This window comes from Trachypithecus francoisi, unplaced genomic scaffold, assembly GCF_009764315.1.
Source record: "Trachypithecus francoisi isolate TF-2019V2 unplaced genomic scaffold, Tfra_2.0 Lachesis_group11, whole genome shotgun sequence".
NCBI lineage: Eukaryota > Metazoa > Chordata > Mammalia > Primates > Cercopithecidae > Trachypithecus > Trachypithecus francoisi.
This window is the reverse complement of record NW_022681456.1, coordinates 38,845,583-38,865,538: the sequence shown is the minus strand read 5'-3', so window position 1 is coordinate 38,865,538 and position 19,956 is coordinate 38,845,583. Positions and strand designations below refer to the sequence as shown.

General features: G+C 44.6%; 2 protein-coding genes across 2 annotated transcripts; both read left to right on the top strand.

The window, feature by feature from the left end:
- Positions 1 to 3,772: 3,772 nt before the first annotated feature.
- LOC117089612 (succinate--CoA ligase [GDP-forming] subunit beta, mitochondrial-like) lies at positions 3,773 to 5,264 on the top strand. The gene has a single exon (XM_033221040.1). The coding sequence runs from the start codon at positions 4,598 to 4,600 to the stop codon at positions 5,069 to 5,071; it is 474 nt and encodes a 157-aa protein (XP_033076931.1). The 5' UTR covers positions 3,773 to 4,597; the 3' UTR covers positions 5,072 to 5,264.
- Positions 3,884 to 4,613, top strand: LOC117089613 (succinate--CoA ligase [GDP-forming] subunit beta, mitochondrial-like). Its single transcript, XM_033221041.1, has one exon. The coding sequence runs from the start codon at positions 3,917 to 3,919 to the stop codon at positions 4,577 to 4,579; it is 663 nt and encodes a 220-aa protein (XP_033076932.1). The 5' UTR covers positions 3,884 to 3,916; the 3' UTR covers positions 4,580 to 4,613.
- Positions 5,265 to 19,956: the final 14,692 nt, after the last annotated feature.

Genomic DNA, 19,956 nt, shown 5'->3' with positions numbered 1-19,956 from the left:
ATGGCAGTTCCTCAAACATTTAAAAATAGAATTAGCATATGATCCAGCAATTCCACTTCTGGGTATATACTCAAAAGAACTGAAAGCAGAGTCTTGAAGATATATTTGTACACCCATATTCATAGCAGCATTATTCACGAGAGCTAAAACGCGGATGCAACCCGAGTGTCCATTGACAGATGAACAGATAAGCAAAATGTGACACACATATATATATATATCACATGATGGAATATTATTTAGCCTTAAGAGGAGGGAAATGCTGATATAGGCAACACAGATGAATCCTCAGGACATTCTGCTAAATGAAATAAGTCAGTCATAGAAGGATGAATTACTGTTCGATTCCATTTGTATGAGCTGCAATACCTGTAATACTTAGGGTAGTCAAAACCACAGAGACAGTGAAATGGTGGTTGCCAGGAGGCAGGTGGGGGGCAAGGATGGGGAATTAGTGATGAACGGGTACAGAGTTTCAGAATTGCAAGATGAAAAATGTTCTAGGCTGGGTGCAGTGGCTCACACCTGTAATCCCAGTACTTTGGGAGGCCGAGGCGGGTGGATCAGGAGTTTGAGACCAGCCTGGCCAATATGGTGAAACCTCATGTCTACTAAAAATACAAAAAATTATCTAGGCATGGTGGCAGGTGCCTGTAGTCCCAGCTACTTGGGAAGCTGAGACAGGAGAATCGCTTGAACCTGGAAGGCAGAGGTGCAGTGAGCTGAGATCGCGCCACTGCACTCCAGCCTGGGTGACAGAGCGAGACTTAGTCTCAAAAAAAAAAAAAAAATTATGAAAAAGCTCTGGAGGTAGATGGTGGTGATGGCTGCACACCAATAGGAATGTACTTAGTGCCACTGAATTTTACACTTAAAAATGGTTGACATAGTAAATTTAACGTTGTATGTATTTTACCAGAATTTTAAAAATTGGAAAATGACAACTGAGCTGGCTAAGATTGTTATTTTGAAACAAGACACATTTTTTAAAGGCCTAGCTTCAGCTCACAATCCACCAGTTTGCAACCTCTGTTTTAACACTTACTTGTTTTTCTAGGCATTTCATGTGTTCATGTCTTACCCAACTAGAAGGTAAAATTCCAGGAAAGTAGGAACTGTGTCTTAACCTTCTTTGGTATCTTTCAAAGCGGGTATTGGAGCTTTGCAGTGGGCATGTCACAGTTGCCCTGCTGAATACTGGATGATACGCAGACACTCGTAACTAATTATTAGACACTGCCATGCTGTACACAGAGCTGTGGCCAGATGGGATTAATTGTAAAATTTCAAGAATGAGAAGAGAGCTTTTGAAGTACAAAAAGAAATTCATTCTGACTAGCAGGTGGGGATGGTGTGTCAGGAGAGACGAGGCTGAAGAGGGCAGGGAGACGGGAAAGGGGCCTTATAAGCCACCAGAAGGGGAAATGGGAAATCGCCAAAGGCTTTAAGCAGAGAGTGATGAGACTGGATTGGATTTTGAGATAAATCATAAAAACTAGAGCCTGGAACGCCCCTGCTGAGAGACTCAGGAAAATGCTAAATACCGCTTGGCAACAGCTCTCCAGGGCCACGTGTGAACACAAACATGCTTGTGTTCAGCGAATGAGGAAGTTGGGGACATGGGGAAGAACTAGGGGAAATTGGGGGACTTCAACAAGAGGAGTGAGGACTTGAATGTACGCCCCCTTCAGAGCAGGCACTGTATGTGCACGTGTGTATGTTGCGTGTGTGCAGTTAGAGTGGGGGTGATTCTCAGGTGGGTCTAGGCAAACTGATACCCTAAGTTGCAGACCATGGCCATCAGACCCTCCGTACTCCCGTGGAACACCTGTAGGAAATCCTGAGAACTCCAACTTTAAAGGGATCCAAGACACTGTAGCCAGCACAGTAACCCGTGGCAACCCCTAGAGGCTGCTATAACCTCAGCAATGGGGAGCATTACACCCAAGGAACCTACTGGTTCCCCAGACACAAAACTGGCTGAACCTTGGTGATCACAGCACATGACCAGGAACCGTCAATACACTCATGGAACTGTCCCGTTGACAATGTCCAGAGGGGAAAATGCCCAGTCCTCTAACACCCTTCTCTGAGGGGGAAAAAACCACATTAGAAAAAGTGATATGACCAAAAGACAAGCTTTCTCCAAAGGCCAATGACCTTGGAATGTTTATTAAGTGTTTTCTCTGTTTGTTCAAGTGCTATCCTTCAACACCAGGACTGGAAACAATTTGTTCAGAAATAACTAACCAGCCACAATTAGTAAAGCTTCATAAAGCCTGGAGAATACTGTCATCAGAAGAGCCACATTTGGAGCAGTCTGGGGAAGGGTGAAGTGTGAGGATGGGGACCATTATCTCTAGAGGTCCAGTGATTAAGAACTGGGTGACTCCAGATGGCTGGTCCCAGGGACTTTGCACTTGTGGTGGAGGCTGAATTCTTCATTCCCAATCTGGATGCTACGCAATTATCATCAAGTACTCCAATCCATCTGCATGTCTGAATACGGATGGGGATGCTCTGCACCGTCCCCATCAGCCTCTGGGTCCTCCACTCTCTCCCTGCTCTGGATCTCTGGATCTTATCTTTCTACTTCCTCTGCAGGTGGCATCATGGGGACTGTCTGGTGACTCCCCTAAGCAACCAGCATCAGACACTAGAAACTTCCAGTCAAGTCTCCTGGTCCCTGCTTCCAACCAGACGACCACACCTCCGCCCCAGGATGGACTTCAGACCTCAGCAGCAGAGATGGCCATGCTTCCTGTGTGACACTGGGGCAACCACGTTTCCCACAGGCACCCAGGTGGGGCTGAGATGAGAGCAGGCCACCTGAAGGTGCACAAAATAGGCAGGATGGGATGGAGGCCAAGAACGCCCCAGTGAAATGGGTGCCCCCAATTTGCATTTGGGAAGAAGGGCTTCCACATTTCACAAGCCCTACATTTCACATATTTTGCCCCTACTCTACTCTCAACCCCCGACTCTCTGAGTTCCACCCCACATGACTCCCCCACACCATCTTAACTTGCTGTGTCCTCACCCTACTCCACAGATCCCTGCCTCCCATGCCTTTGCTCCAGGTGAGGCCATACACTTGGCGGAGGCCTATTTGCTGCAGTCATTTTGACCCAGGGAATGTTTGACCTGACCATTTGAAAACACTCTCCACAAAATTGCTCAACATACTGTTTTATATTAAAAATTAAAAGCAGGCCTAAGTGAAAAAGACAAACAAGGGACAAGGGATGTGGGCATGATGACTACTGAATATACTACCTAGTAACAATAATTAAAAACTAAATATTTAATAGTTTGGCTTTCCCCCCAGCTACCTAAAACAAACAAACAAACAAAACTCCCTCTTAGACTAAAATAGCTGCTTCAAGAGTGCCACATCAACATGTTGTAAGTTTGTTCACATTGTTACCTTCATCTTCCTATTCACTATGTCAATTAGGAATGGCTTATGATGCAACTAATAGCCATTATCAAAGGCATAAGGAAAGACATTTATGACTTCACATCACAAGCAGTCTCCAGACAGATGATTCCCGGGGTTGACTCAACTGCTCAACAGGGTCACAGAGACCCAGTTCCTGTCCGGTTTTCTTCTGCCATCCTTAACTCCTTGGCTTTTAGTTCTCACTCTCATCACTTCATGGTTGCAAGATGGCTGCCACAGTTCCACGCATCACATCTTCATACGAGGCAGGAAAAAAGGGAAAGGGGCAGTAGTTAAAAAGCTGTTAGAGTGCCGGGTTTCCTGTTTAAGATGGCGTCCCCTGTGGCAGCGCAGGCCGGAAAGCTTTTGCGCGCCCTAGCACTGTGGCCTCGCTTCCTGGCGTCTGGGTCCTAGGCAGTTCAATTGACCTCCAGAAGATGGCTGCACTTGCAGGAATACCAGAGCAAGAAACTTATGTCTAATAACGGAGTGAGAGTTCAAAGATTCTTTGTAGCAGACACTGTGAATGAAGCTCTGGAGGCTGCTAAGAGACTAAATGCAAAAGAAATTGTTTTGAAAGCCCAGATCTTAGCTGGAGGAAGAGGAAAAGGTATCTTTAATAGTGGTTTGAAAGGAGGTGTTCATTTAACAAAAGACCCTAATGTTGTGGGACAGCCGGCTAAACAAATGATTGGGTACAATCTAGCGACAAAACAAACTCCAAAAGAAGGTGTGAAAGTTAACAAGGTGATGGTTGCTGAAGCCTTTGACATTTCCAGAGAAACCTACCTGGCAATTCTGATGGACAAGTCCTGCAATGGCCCCGTGCTGGTGGGCAGCCCCCAGCGGGGCGTCGACATTGAAGAGGTGGCTGCTTCAAACCCAGAGCTCATTTTTAAGGAGCAAGTTGACATTTTTGAAGGAATAAAGGACAGCCAAGCTCAGCAGATGGCAGAAAATCTAGGCTTCGTTGGGCCTTTGAAAAGCCAGGCTGCAGATCAACTTACGAAGCTGTATAATCTCTTCCTGAAAATTGATGCTACTCAGGTGGAAGTGAATCCCTTTGGTGAAACTCCAGAAGGACAAATTGTCTGTTTTGATGCCAAGATAAACTTTGATGACAATGCAGAATTCTGACAAAAAGACATATTTGCTATGGATGACAAATCAGAGAATGAGCCCATTGAAAATGAAGCTGCCAAATATGATCTAAAATACATAGGACTAGATGGGAACATTGCCTGCTTTGTGAATGGTGCTAGGCTCGCCATGGCTACTTGTGATATCATTTTCCTCAATGGTGGGAAGCCAGCCAACTTCTTGGATCTTGGAGGTGGTGTAAAGGAAGTTCAAGTATATCAAGCATTCAAATTGCTCAGAGCTGATCCTAAGGTTGAAGCCATCCTTGTCAATATTTTTGGCGGTATCGTCAACTGTGCCATCATTGCCAATGGGATCGCCAAAGCCTGCTGGGAGCTAGAACTCAAGGTGCCCCTGGTGGTCTGGCTTGAAGGAACCAACGTCCAAGAGGCCCAGAAGATACTCAACAACAGCGGACTCCCCATTACTTCAGCCATTGACCTGGAGGATGCAGCCAAGAAGGCTGTGGCCAGTGTGGCTAAGAATTGATGTCTTTGTCCTGATCTGATGGGGAAAGAAAGCCATTTTTCCATAAAAAGGGATGGTTCATCATTGTAAAAGAAATGGTTATCTCATTGAGGAGGAAAAGGGGGCAGAAGGCAAGAATCACTGAAAAATCTTAAATCTGTGTTTTCTGGAATAATATATGTAGACAGCCTAAATCTGATTTGAGTCTTTATAAAAATAATATCTTGTATTCTCATACTTTTTTGTCATTGTAAGCCTGCCCAGTAGGCAGTGTTTTGCAGACTTTGGGAAGTGGTCTGTGTGGCCAAATATTGTGTGTCTAGACAGAATTTGAAATCAGGTCCTGCTTCATTTACAAGTATTTTGGTGGGCATCTAATCCTACATAATGAAAAAGAAAAACAGACCATTTAAAAACTCAGACAAGATTATATTTAATGTATTAATTGCTAAAAAGGCACAAGATTACACTGAACATATTAGCTACTAAAAAGGCACTGCCAAGACATTCAAGCAAATAGCTATTACACACTGCAGCAGATTTTACAGATTTCTAATTTCAACATATGTTTGAAAAATCCATGAGTGTTCCAAAATATATTTAATGGAAGGTCTGCATTAATATACCATTCATGTGTTTTTACCGTTTGCCTTAATATTGAATATACTATTAACCTCACACCAAAAAGAAAACCAGAAACCTTATTTGTGATTTTGGAGTAGAAGCTTCCATTTTTGTGTCAAAAATGAATCCCGATTCTTACGGAAATCTCTGTTATTAAGTCATTTAAAGATGAGACAACACTGAAGATCAAATTGTGTTGGGTATCAGTATCTTCTCTCCTCATTTATCTCTTACTCCTCATCCTCCCAGAATCTACCAGTTTATGGTAAAAAGATGGGAACCTTATTTGAATGTTTGTTTTGTTTTGTTTTGTTTTTTTCCGTGATGTCCAATTTTGTTGTGGGAAAGGATTTGGATAAAGTTTTTGTTAAAAATTTGGTAGATTTTTATCTATACAAATTTAAGTAAAATTATGTTTTGTAAGCTGCCAAAAAAAAAAGGCTATTAGAACTGTCCTGGGAAGAACTGAACTAGAACCAGTGCAGCTGTGGTTGAGATGGAAAGATGATGATTTTGAGACGTATTTTGATTTTGAGATGTATTTAGAAGGTAGAATTGACATGGGTTGATGGTGGTAATGATGAGGAAGATGGTTGTGAGGTTTCTAGCTTGGGTGGTAGTGGTGCCTTTAATGGAAATAAAGAGTGCAGAAAGAGCAGACTTGGTGTAAGGGAAAAAACAATGACCTTGGTGTTTTAGTTTGAGGTTCTCTAGGGACGTCCTGAACCAATATTATAGATCCACTGCTTAAAATATAGATTTAAAATTTAAATCTAGATCCACTGCTTATAAAAGAAGTTGGTGAAATTTAAAATATAGATCCACTGCTTATAAAAGAGGTAGGTGCTAGCTATGCAACTGTAGTAGTATTTGCCACAAAGGTGGCATCTGGGTCCACGGAGGGTGTGTAGGAAGGAGGGGGTGAATAATGGAGCCACAGAACCCTGAAGAGTGGTGCAGAGGTGCACAGACACCTGGAGAGAAAACACCCTAAGGAAGGATTAAGCTTCAAAGAATAGGGAGAGGTCTCCAGTGTTGACTGATCTAGAAACCAAGTAAGGCCAGGCTGTGAAATGTATGCACTGGTTTTGGCAATTAGGTGGTTGATGACCTCACTGGCAGCAGTTCTTGGGAGGGAGGCACTGATTCTAGTTTATAGTGGTTTGAGGAAACTTAGGCAGTAAGGAAGTAGAGACATTCAGGAAATGTGTTGGAGGGATGGTCATGTGACCAAGTTCTAGCTCAAGAGTCATAAAGTTGGTCTTTCGGAGGCACTTCTAGAAGATATTTTCCTCTCTGTAAAAGGGAAGGAGAGCCTGTCTGGCATGTTTTTCTGTGTGAGGATGTGATGTCTGGATCCAGGGTAGCCATATTGTGGCCAGGAGGGGAGACATTATTGATAGAGGGAGGCCAGTAGAGCAAGAGCAAGAGGAGGGCTGAGCATGGTCTTCATGAGCTTGGCCTTCATTGAGCTAATAAACCAACCCCGCAGCCACCTGCCTCCCAACTTCTTTTTAGGTGAGAAAAATAAACCCTCGGCTGGGTGTGGTGGCTCACGCCTGTAATCCCAGCACTTTGGGAGACCGAGGTGGGCGGATTACCTGAGGTCAGGAGTTTGAGACCAGCCTGGCCAACATGGTGAAACCCCATCTCTACTGAAAATACAAAAATTAGCCAGGTGTGGTGGTGGGCGCCTGTAATCCCAACTACTTGGGAGGCTGAGGCAGGAAAATCACTTGAACCCAGGACGGAGGTTGCAGTGAGCCGAGATCGTGCCACTGCACTCCAGCCTGGGTGACAAGAGTGAAACTCTGTCTCAATGAATAAAAATAAAAATAAAAATAAAGCCTTGTTGCTTCATCCACTTTAGCTCTGCTTGTAACTGGAATGTCAAGCACACAGCTCATTAGGTGTGATGAAAATGAACTCTACTGCTGTTCCCCATTGGCCCTGGAAACTCTTCAGGGGGTGATATTCCCCTACTAGATGAAAACTCTGGCAGGTCCTTGACTTTTGTCCTCGCCCTCAGGTAATAGATAATCCAAAGTCACTTTCCCTAGCAAACAGATTTGTAGTTGTGGAATCAGAATAGTCCAAGATGAATAAAAGCCTGAATGATCTTGCATCATGTCTCCCTTCCATCACCAGGCCTGTGTCAGGTCCACAGCCTGAGGTATAAAGAGGCCATGGCTGGTGTTTCTTTTTCTGCCTCATGCTTCTTCTCCTTCCACCCAGCGCTTACCCCCTACCAGGCTGCTAGGACGTGCTTGATCCCTTAGGGCCAGGGTGTTGGTAAGATGACGGGTAGAGTCTTTCCTAAGTGGGTACTGCTAAAAGCCAGCTGGGGTCTCTGTTGTGACCCAGCTGATTTTTTTCTCACGGATGCTTCTGCAGACTCTTAGGAGATTGCTACTCCTGGATTCCCTCGAGGTCTCTTGAGGGGATGCATCTGTCCTGGGGTCTCCTCCCTCAGCCTCACAGGGGTGGTGTGCCCACTTCCCACTTTCTTCTTAGGGGATCCCCTGCCTGCATTGGACTAGCAGCTTTTCTTTCCTGAGTGCTGCACTCAGCATCACGGTGGCTGCCTCCAGCACAGGCCTCCTGTCTGGCAGCCACAGGTCTCGTTAGCTCTCTTGCTTGTCAGTCAAGAAATAGGTCTCAATGCTCTGTCTGAGACCTGCCTTAAGTTGAGGGCAGTAAAACTCCATCCCGGGCATCTCAGAAGAAATCTGAAGAAAAAACCAGTGAAGAATCTTCTCTTTCTCTCCCCTCTTTGAATCCTGAAGAGGGTGAGGAGTTCAGGAACACAGGGAGAGGCCCTCAAACCTGCGCTTTGGAAATTCTACCCAGTGATTTGGCTTTGAAATGTTATCTTCTGTATTTTGGCATCTTGGGCAAAACTGGTTTAATCACCCACCTCTGGAATGCTTTTTTTTTTTTGAGACAGAGTCTCATTCTGTACCCCAGGTTGGAGCACAGTGGCACGATCTCAACACACTGCAACCTCCGCCTCCTGGGTTCCAGTGATTTTCGTGCCTCAACTTCCTGAGTATCTGGAATTACAGGCGTGAGCCACCATGCCTGGCTAATTTTTTTTTTTTTTTTTGTAATTTTGGTAGAGATGGTATTTCACCATGTTGGTCAGCCTAGTTCTGAACTTCTGACCTCAGATGATTCACCAGCCGCTGAAAGTGCTGGAATTACAGGTGTGAACCACCGTGCCCGGCCTTGGAGTGCTTATTATTGAGAAAAATAAACCTTATTGTTTTAGCCAGTTTTAGCTCAATATTCTATTACTAGCCACCAAAAGCAGCTGAACTGCTTCACCACACTGGGTTGGCTTCATGACTCCCCTGGCACAATAAAGACAAAGTCCATCATTTATGATAGTAAAAAAACTGCAGATATCCAACAACAGGAGATGAAACCAATGAAACATATATGATGGAAAGTTATGCAGGCACTTCAAGTGATAACTTTGGAAGAAGCCAAATACAAGAACATAGGAAAAAGTTCATATTTTGCTAGATTATATACACGCAGAGCAAAAAGACTAAGAGGAAATATGTAAGAAAGGTAAAAGTTCAATTTGGTTGAGAAATGGAGTAAACATATATATGCATGGAAAATAGCTGGAAGAATATACAATACACAGATATCAGCAGTTGCATCTGGGGAGGGGTCTTGGGGATCTGAGTGGGAAGAAGGTTTCTTCTGAATTTTTCAACCATGTGCACATATTCTTTTTTTTTTTTTTTTTTTTGAGACGGAGTCTCACTCTGTCACCCAGGCTGGAGTACAACGGCGCAGTCTTGGCTCACTGCAACCTCCGTCTCCTGGGTTCAAGCAATTCTCATGCCTCAGACTCCCAAGCAACTGGAATTACAGGTGCAGGCCACTATGCCTGGCTAATTTTTATATTTTTAGTAGAGACAAGGTTTCACCACGTTGGCCAGGCTGTTCTTGAACTCCTGACCTCGTGATTTGCCCGCCTCGGCCTCACAAAGTGCTGTGATTCCAGGCGTGAGCCACTGCGCCTGGCATGTGCATATGTTCTTTTCTCAACTGAGGAAACTAGTAGTTTGGGGGGTAGGGATTGGGGCCAGGGAGTTGTTTTTGCTTAAGTTCAATGTTTTTGGAGGGAAAGGGATAATACTGGTTTTCTCTGGGTGGGAGAATTAATGCAGATATTTATCTTTCTCTGTCTCTTCTATATTTCCCCAAATGTCTCCAAGTCATTTTGTATTACTAAAATAATCAGGAAAAAACCCACAATAAAATGCTCTTCCTTTCCTTGTTCCCTTTCCTTCCTGAATAATTCAGTTTTAAAGCCATTAGCGGTTAGTTGAACAGAGCAAGGCAGGGACCCATGGTGGGAGGGGCTGGTAGCCTAGAGCAGGGTGGCCGAGCTCAGGCATGGGGAGGAGGACACAGGGGAAGGGGTACCCAGCAGAGTCATCAGTCCAGAAGGGTGGAAGAGGGCTTCCTTGAATGGGCATCCTGGAGCATGTGTCAAAGCCAGAGAGGGTGGCGGGGACATACATGCACTGGGGCCACCACCAAGGTTGTCTTAGATCCAAGTAGGGCGAGACAGTCAGCACTGTTAGTACCCAACCATCACCCACGTGGAGGAGATGTGGGCAGCAGAGATGGGAAATTTGTTATACAGAGGGAGTGGAGAAAAAGAGTAAATATGTAAGAGACAATGGAAGTCCATGCTTTCACTGTAGGAGAAAGAAGTTACAAATATGGAAAGGAGAACTTGAATAAACCCAGAGGTGTTGATTGGCATTGGAGGTATTAGTGTGCGCTCATGATTTTCAACATAGAGATAGATGCAGAAGTCAGCAGAGATTTAAATTTGTATATAAATGAACGTAGGTATAAACAAATACAGACACTGTCTTAGCTCAGGTGACTATCACAAAATACACTAGGTGGGGTGGCTTATACAACAGACATGTATTGCCCATAGTTCTGGAGACTGGGAAGTCCAAGATCAAAGTGCTGGCTAATTCTGTTCCTGGTGAGGGCCCTCTTCCTGGCTTGCTCCCTACCTTCACACTGTGTCCTTACACGGGGCAGAAAAAGAGAAAGAGAAAGAGAAAGAGAGACTGCTGCTTTTTTTTTTTTTTTTTCTGAGATGGAGTCTCGCTCTGTCACCCAGGCTGGAGTGCTGTGGCCGGATCTCAGCTCACTGCAAGCTCCGCCTCCCGGGTTCACACCATTCTCCTGCCTCAGCCTCCCAAGTAGCTGGGACTACAGGCGCCGCCACCTCACCCAGCTAGTTTTTTGTAGTTTTTAGTAGAGACGGGGTTTCACCGTGTTAGCCAGGATGGTCTCGATCTCCTAACCTCATGATCCACCTGTCTCGGCCTCCCAAAGTGCTGGGATTACAGGCTTGAGCCACCGTGCCCGGCCTGCTCTTTTTTTTTTGAGATGAAGTCTTGTTCTGTTGCCCAGGCTGTAGTTCAGTGTCGCGATCTTGGCTCACTGCAATTTCTGCCTCCTGGATTCAAGCAATTCTCCTGTGTCAGCCTCCCGAGTAGCTGAGATTACAGGCATGTGCCACCATGCCCAACTAATTTTTTGTATTTTTAGTAGAGACAGGGTTTCACCATGTTGGCCAGGCTGGTCTCAAACTCCTGATCTCAAGTGATTCACCTGCCTCGGCCTCCCAGAGTGTTGGGATTACAGGTGTGAGCCACCTCGCCCAGTCATGCTCTCTTTTCTTATAAGGCCACTAATCCCATCATGAAGACCCCATCCTAATAACCTAATCTAATCTTAATTACCTCCCACAAGCCCCATTTCCAAATACTATCACAATGGGGATTAGGGCTTCAACATATGAATTTTGGGGGACTCAAACATTCAGTCCACAACAGATGTATATGCATGTACCTATATCATTACATATTATACACACATACATATATCCATATACAAACATGTATTCCCTACCTCTGTCTACTGTGAGGGCCTGGGAGTGGTGATGCCCTAATAGCAGAACAAACCTAGGATCCAGATCTTGGCTTTAAAATGCAGTTTTCCACCAAATGCAACCCAGGCTCCTTGCAAGAATGGTCAGTTCTAGGTCTAGGGCAAGGAAAGTAGGACATGAGCCTGGAGCACCTTGTACCAAAAAGCAAGGAGGTGCTTGCTCAAAGAATAATGACGACATGGCAAAAGGACACAAAAGATTGCTTAAATGAGTTCCCACAGCTGTACAGGGTTCAACTTGTTATTAAAATGAATAATAATCACGGATTACAACCCTTTGAATAAAATAGGAAACCATGATTCCATACTGATATTAGCAAATAGATGAATAAATTGAAAGTTTGGTGAGAAATGGGAGGTACAACGTACCTCTCCACTAAATATTCATTAATTACTCATGGGGACAAAATACCTTTATGGTGAAGGGACCTAGAAGACACCTTAATTATCAAAGCAAAACCATAAGTAATGGAACAAATGGAAACTGAACCCTATGTGATAGGATGCAATGAGAACAGTGTCATTTCTGTGATATTCTGGCCAAAGATAGACAACTTGAGTTTAATCACAAAGAAACACCAGATTGAGGCACATTATACAAAATAACTGGCCTATAAGCTTCAAAAGTACCGTGTTCATGAAAGTCAAGGAAAGATGCAGGAACTGTTTCATTCAGGAGACAAAAGAGATAACTAAATGTAACATGTAATTCTGAACTAGGTCATTTTGCTGCAAAGGCAATTATTGGGACAACTGGTGAAACTTGAATGGGGTTTAACGACTGGACGTCAGTAAGACATCTATTTACCCTACTGATTCTGATGGCTGTATTATGGTTTTGAAGGAGAGCGTCTTTATCTGTAGGAACTATGCATTAAGTATCTGCACATGACTGGATATCAGGTTGGCAACTGATGGTTACTCTCAGACGGTTCAGGAAAAATATAATTCTTTGTATGGAACATGCAACTTTTCACTAAGTTTATGGTCATTTCAAAATTTTAAAAAATTTAAACAAATACATTTATTTATATATATGAACTAAACATCCCTAAGTATATAGTATATGTTATTACATATTATATATTTATTTATGCATTAATAATGTATAAATATAAAGTACTAGAACCTGGGAGCAGATCTCAACTTCCTTGTGCCCAGTGGGAATCTTCAAGCCCCTGAAGTTCCAAAGAGGTTCCAAAGACAGACAGCCAGGCCTCGGGAGGGCTGCACAACTACAACTGAAGGCTGGGTCCCTTGCTATACTTTCTGGCCATCCTGTTCTGAGAAGATGGCTTTCAAACATCCTAGAAAACTCAAAATCAGAAATTCTAAATTTCTAATATTCTGTCCCTGGGCTCTCTATTCTGTTCCATTGGTCTATATATCTGTTGTTATGGAAGGATCATGCTGTTTCGTTTATTATAGTTTTGTATATATTTTGAAGTCAGGTAATGTGATGCCTCCAGCTTTGTTCTTTCTGTTCAAGATTACTTTGACTATTTGGGGTCTTTTGGAATCCCATATATATTTCATAAGTTTTTTTTTATTTATGTGAAGAATGTCATTGATATTTTGACTGGTATTTCATTGACTCTGTAGATTGCTTTGAGTAGTATAGATATTTTAACAATAATAATTATTCCAATTCATGAACATGGGATATCTTTCCACTTATTTGTGTCTTGTTCAATCTCGTTTATCAGTGGTTTCTAGTTTTCAGTGTACAGCTCTTTCATCTCCTTAAGTTTATTCCTAAGTATTTTAATTTTTGGTAGCTATTGTAAATGGAATTTTCTTAATTTCTCTTTCAGATAATTTGCTGCTAGTGTATAGAAACACTACTCATTTTTATAGTGTTCTCATAAATCATTGAAATCCCAGAAATTCTGCTAATTCAGGATCCCAAAGGCATGTCACAGATTGTTTCATGTTCCTGGAAGTGACCTGATGGCTTAGCATCAGACAGAGGAGAGTTTGATTTCTAGTTCCATCATTTCTGTACCATTTCTCCACCCTTTCAGCACCATTGCTTCTTGCTCCTTTGTATGTAAAGTGAGAAGATGACAGCAGCTTCTTCTTAGGGCTGTGGTGCAGATGAAGTGAGATAATATGTAAGCCCTCTGCCTGGAAAACGACATATTCCATGAAGAGGAACTTGTTCCCTTTATCATTTAAAAGTTCTTTGTAAGTCATATTTCCCTGTTTTGATTCCAGAAATGTGGTCATAATTTCAATAAAAGCAGAAAGTACCTAAAGCCAGCCTGGGCTGGGCTCTGAGGTGTGTTCTTTCTTTAGCCAGGGTGGACTTCAGACTCCAGCAAATTTTATGAGATTAGCTTTATAGCCCAGAGTTCCTCCTAGTATGGGGTGAGGAGAGAATGGGAAGGGCATGGTGAGGTAAAGGTCAGTATCAGGGAAAGTGAAGTTAAAGAAAGCTGTTCAGAAGTGGCAGCATTCTAGTTAGATATCTTTATCCCTTTGCATTGGGAGGGGGTTTTGGAAGGTTTGAGTAAATCCAACCATAATCAACACTATTTATTGAACACCAGCTGTCTAGGTACGGCAGATAAGAAAAAGACACACTCCCAGTCCACCAAGTACTCACAATCTAGGGGCAAAGGAAAATAGCCCCATTAGATATCTTTTTTTTTTTTCTTTTTGAGACGGAGTCTCACAGTGTTGTCCAGGCTGGAGTACAGTGGCACCATTCCAGCTTACTGCAACCTCTGTCTCCCAGGTTCAAGCGATTCTCCTGCCTCAGCCTTGAGAGCAGCTTGGATTACAGGCTCCCGCCACCACACTGGGCTAATTTTTTTTGTATAGAGATGGGGTTTCACCATGTTGGCCAGGTTGACTTCAAACCCCTGATCTCAAGTGATCCACTCACCTTGGCCTCCCAAAGTGCTGGGATTACAGGTGTGAGCCACCACGCCCAGCCAGATATTTCATTCTCACAGTACCTGGGCTGATTTGCTCATTGCACTGATTAAACACCACCTACATATGTACCTGACACTTGGCAAGGTCCTGTGGGAGGACGAGATGAGTGAAATAGCAAGGGCATGCTCTGGCCACCAGGAACTCACTGTTTACTTCAGGAGCAGACATAAAAGAAATACTTCTCAATAACTAGGGGAGAGGTATTTAGAGAGCATTTCTTTACAGAATACAGAGTCTGGAGGAGAAGAACATGAGGGCTTTGCAGAGCTGACATCTGAAAGGGTCTTGAAGAGAAGGAATGTGATTGCAGGCAGAAGGAGGTGCTTGTGTGTCATCCAAGGGCATGAAATAGCAAGGTGGGCTCAGGGCTTGATGTGTAGAGCATGGAATGGGGGCATGGGAGATGAGGCTGGGGCATTACATGGGCTTCAGTACACTGGGAACCTAGTGGGCTTCACTCAGAAATTCAGACATGACCATCTGGGCAAGAGAAGCCACTGAAAGGTTTAAGAAGTGGAATAAGGTGATCCAATTTGCATTTTAGATCACACAGGTAGTTTACATGGTGGGTGGATTGGGTATGGGCAAAGCTGAAGAGCGGGGACCACATAGGAGACTGTTACAACTCTCCTGGGGGGAAATAATGGTGACCTGAACCAAGGTAGGAAAAAGTAAGGTGGACAAGTTTTGGGTGTCTTTAGAAGGTAGAGTTTGACATGATTAGATGGCACTGGTTAGAAAGAAGGGGAATGGCTTTAAGATTTCTAGCTTGGGAGAGTGAATAAATGGATGGTGTTGGTGCCTTTATGGAATGAGGTAGTGTAGACAGAGCAGATTTGAAGTAAGGGCAAAAAAATGAGGTTGGTTTTATATTTTGAGGTGCTCTAAGGATGTCTATGTAGAGATGAAGTGGAAATAGAAATATGGACTGTGGCTCAGAAAAGAGGCAGGTACTTACTACATAGAGGCAGTAGAATTAGTCTTAGAGATGATGGCTGAATCACAGGGAGTCTGTGCAAAGGGAGTGAGATGGAGATAATGCAGCCAAAGAAGACTAGAGGGTGGTCAAGAGGTGGCAGAAGAACCAGAGAGCGGCATCAAGAAAATACCCAACCGGCCAGGCACAGTGGCTCACGTCTGTAATCCCAGCACTATGGGAGGCTGAGGCGGACAGATCACTTGAGGTCAGGAGTTCAAGACCAGCCTGGCCAACATGGCAAAACCCTGTCTCTACTAAAAATACAGAAATTAGCTGGGCGTGGTGGCGCACCTGTAATCCCAGCCAGTTGGGAGGCTGAGGTAGGAGAATCGCTTGAATCTGGGAGGCAGAAGCTACAGTGAGCCCCCACTGTACTCCAGCCTGGGCAACAGTTAGACTCCATCAAAAAAAAAAAAAAAGAAGAAAGGGAAGGGAACGGGAGGGGAGGGGAGGGGAGAGGAGGGGAGGGGAAAGGAAAGGAAGGGATTTCCAAGGGAAGAAAAAGGAGGGAGCACTGCAAAGGGAAATGACTAGAAGTTTAGTAAAAACACAGGCTGTGAAGCATGCACCAGATGTGCAAATGGGACCTCGGTGACCCCACTGAGAGAAGTTTTAGGGAAGTGTTGGGGGCTGACAGTAGTTTTTAGTGGATTAAGAAATCCTGGGAGAGAGGAGTGGAGACTATTCTTTTAAGAAACGTGATAGTGACAGGGAAGAGAAGGAGCAGTGAGTTGAGGAAATGCAGGATCATAAAAGTAGGTTTAGGACATCAGCGACTGGACATTTGTGGGTGCTGAAATGAATCCACTGGAAAACAGGTGCTGAGGAAGGAGATGCCGACTCTCAGAAGGGGTAGGGCGCCCAGGTGTGAGAGTCTGTCTTGGACAGAGGGGTGGAGTGGTGTGAAGAAGGAGGGGTGAGCCGAGGGGAGAGCTGAGGCCTCATGAAGTGGGGACCCCAGCCCTCTGCAGAAGGGAAGCTATTCAGCAAGGGGGTGCCAGGGAATGCAGCGGCTTCCTCAGCACTTGCTGCGGGAAGAAACACTGAAGTCCCAGGCTTCCAGGTAATGCTGTTTTCATCAGCAGAGCCCCACTGGCCTGATCTGGAATTCTGACTGGGCAGGTGGCATGGGCAAGGGCCGGGGGTCAGGCGCAGAGGCTGCTATGGAAGTGTCTCAAGGGTGCAGAAGCCAGCAGGGGCGGCCCTGTGTATGCCTCGGGGCTGGGCGTCCCGGCAGAGGGGGTTACTCACTGCTGACTCAGCCCCAGGTGTTCATTTGCATGTTATTCATTTCAAGCCACAAACACTCGAGCAGGAGTACCAGGAGCATCTAATCCCGTTTCCAAACAGAACCACCCCAGGTCTTCCCAGTGCTCCTGCTTTGTGCTGAGTCTCTCTGACTCAGAAATATTTCTACTTTGGAAGAGTCTACTCAGCTGTGCCGTACAGCTATCTATGAAATTGAGCTGAAAAATTCAAAGAAACACTCAGAAAGTTCATTTTCTCTGTAAGGATATCAAGGTAAGTTTAACACACCAAGAGCCTGGGCCTTCCCCCTTCCAAATATTATCTTATTTTCATCTGACTTCTCCCCCACCAGAATGTAATCTCCAAGAGGATAAGAACATTGCTTTGTACTCTGCCTAGAACAGTGCATGGCATGTAGTAGGTGCTCAATAAATGGATTAAATTCTGTAATTCCAGTACTTTGGGAGGCCGAGATGGGCAGATCACTTGAGGCCAGGAGTTTGACACCAGCCTGGCCAACATGGTGAAACCTTGTCTTTACTAAAAATACAAAAAATTAGCCGGGCATGGTGGTGCATGCCTGTGGTCCCAGCTACTCAGGAGGCTGAGGCAGGAGAATAGCTTGAACCTGGGAGGCGGAGGTTGCATGAGCAGATATCGTGCTACTGCACTCCAGCCTGAGACTCCATCTCAAATAAATAAACTAATTAATTAATGCATTAAATTATTGAAGGCCCTTGGGCACCCCAGGCCTTCAATAATTTAATGCATTTATTGAGCATCTACTATCTCATCTAATCCCGATAATCCTAGGCAGTTAACAGTTTAGGAAGGGGTGATTCTAAGAGGTGAAACACCACCCCTCCCATCCCCTCATCCTCATTTAATCAAATTGCCAGTAAGGGGAAAGTCCCCGAGTTTTGAGCTGGGCTTCCCACATGTCACGGAGTTCAGAAATGCCTTTATCAGTTTATTAGGTGCCCACTCCTGGGAAACTGACTCATGCTAACAGACTCACTCTCACAAGAATATCCCTGACAAGAGAAAGCAAATGCAGTGATTTACATTCAAGGATATACAGCTGCCAAGGAGCTGAAACATTCTGCCCTGTCGGACAGCTCAATCTGTCCCCAGTAGAAAGGGTTCACTGGGGCTGCCAAGCAGTCCCCAGCTTGGCTTGGAGCCTGCACAGAGTCGATAGCCTCAGGGAGGCTGTGAACCAGCTCTGTGAACCAGAAACCCAGAAGATCGAGTGCAGCTGGCCAGGCAGGATCCCTGCCCACTCCAGCGACACAGCTGCCACTCTCCAGCTCACCCAGAGAGCCAGTCACGGGCCTCCTGCATTCCTCCGCCTTCTCCTTTGAGGATGATTGTTTATCGACTGAAAGGGTCTCCTCCATTCCCTTTCATTCATGGTTTCCATGGACTTTCCTTTTTCTTTCTTGAGGTGGAGTCTCACTCTGTTGCCCAGGCTGGAGTGTAGTGGCGCTATTTTGGTTCACTGCAACCTCTGCCTCCAGGTTCAAGCGATTCTCCTGCCTTAGCCTCCTGAGTAGCTGGGATTACAGGCACCCGCCACCACATCCTGCTATTATATATATATATATATATTTTTTTTTAGTACAGACAGTCATCATGTTGCCCAGGCTGGTCTTGAACTCCTGACCTCAAGTAATTACTCGCATCGGCCTCCCAAAGTGTTGGGATTACAGATGTGAGCCACCCTCCCTGGCCTCCATGGATTTTCTTAGTCAATTGTTTCTTGTTGACAAGGCATAGCAGGAAGTCACCTTGCAACAATTCTGACCATGTTTGGGGACAGCCACCTTTCTGAATCCAAGCATGTCTTTGGGTCTCTGCTGGCTTAAGCCACTGTGTGTGGAGATGTATAAACTTCTACCTGTGGCCTAAGTTTTGGGGTCTTACAGTTCACTGTTCCCTCGAGCTACAAGACCTGGCCATCAAAACACAGAAGAAATATGATGAAGGAAGAGAATTCAAAACCACTTTGGGAGGAAACCCCTGGTAGAAGGCTAGGCTAGCACTGTTGCTTGTGACGTTGACAGTCTAAGAATCAGAGAAGGATCCAGGCCTCCAAGAGCTTCTTTAGCAAATGGAGTCCCTTACTGCTAGTACAGACCAGAAAGTACATGACTTTATTTTCCTTCTACTATTCAGAGGCTTATTTTAAAGCAGAATAGGGAAAAAAAAAAGAAATCCAATTATCAATGCCTAAGCCGGAGTGGAGTAACCACCAACAAAACAGCTGTTAACATGGCTGACACATGTTCCTGTTAACTGCTTTAGTCAAGTTAAAGGCCTAGCAAGGGAGAGATGCTGGCTGGCTTCGCAAGGAGAGGGATTTCTGAGGTAGCCACCACAGATGGTAGCAGATGTCATGCAGCCTCAGAGCAGAAGCCACCAGGGACTTCACCATCTCAGAGCTGGGCAAAAAAGCTGAGAAACACTCAGCCGCGTCAACTGCCAATTATATACCTCAAGAATCTCAGGAAGCCAGGGAGTGTGTAAAAGTTTCTGTAATTAATCGCTTTCCATTCTCTTTGTCCACAAATCTGTCAGCTCATGGCTCTTCAAAAATCAAGGATGCTGGCTTCAGGTATCTCTGCCCTCACCTAGTATGGCCAGCAGCATGAAGATGGAAATGCACAATTTGTAACCATATTATTCATTACAAATTATAGTCCTGCTCAGTTGTCCTGCCATAGTCCTAGGATTAAAAGTGATCCCTGACTGACAAGAAACCAGTTGCTCAATTCCTTCTATTACAGTGTAGGGCAGCAGTCACCCATGTAGGCTACAGTCACACAAGCTTGGGGATCCCCCAGTACCTGTTGCCTGATGTTACTACTTTACCTCTCTGAACCTCAGTTTCTTCATCTATGAAGCAGAAATAATAGTGCCTGTCTTGTTGGGTGTTGGAATGATTACATTTGATAGTGCAAGTGAAGCACCTGGCACAGTACATTGCACACAGTAAATTTCAAAGAATGCCAGGCATTATCCCAAATCTATGAATGCCCAGAAAGGTGCTGTTTAGTATTGTCATGCTCCTTACATGACCCACAAATTTCTACATCTCATAATCACA

What these genes read in the sequence shown, in the direction of transcription:
- LOC117089613 (XM_033221041.1), top strand. Translation starts at nt 3,917, where the DNA reads ATGTCTAATAACGGAGTGAGAGTTCAAAGATTCTTTGTAGCAGACACT.
- LOC117089612 (XM_033221040.1), top strand. Translation starts at nt 4,598, where the DNA reads ATGGATGACAAATCAGAGAATGAGCCCATTGAAAATGAAGCTGCCAAA.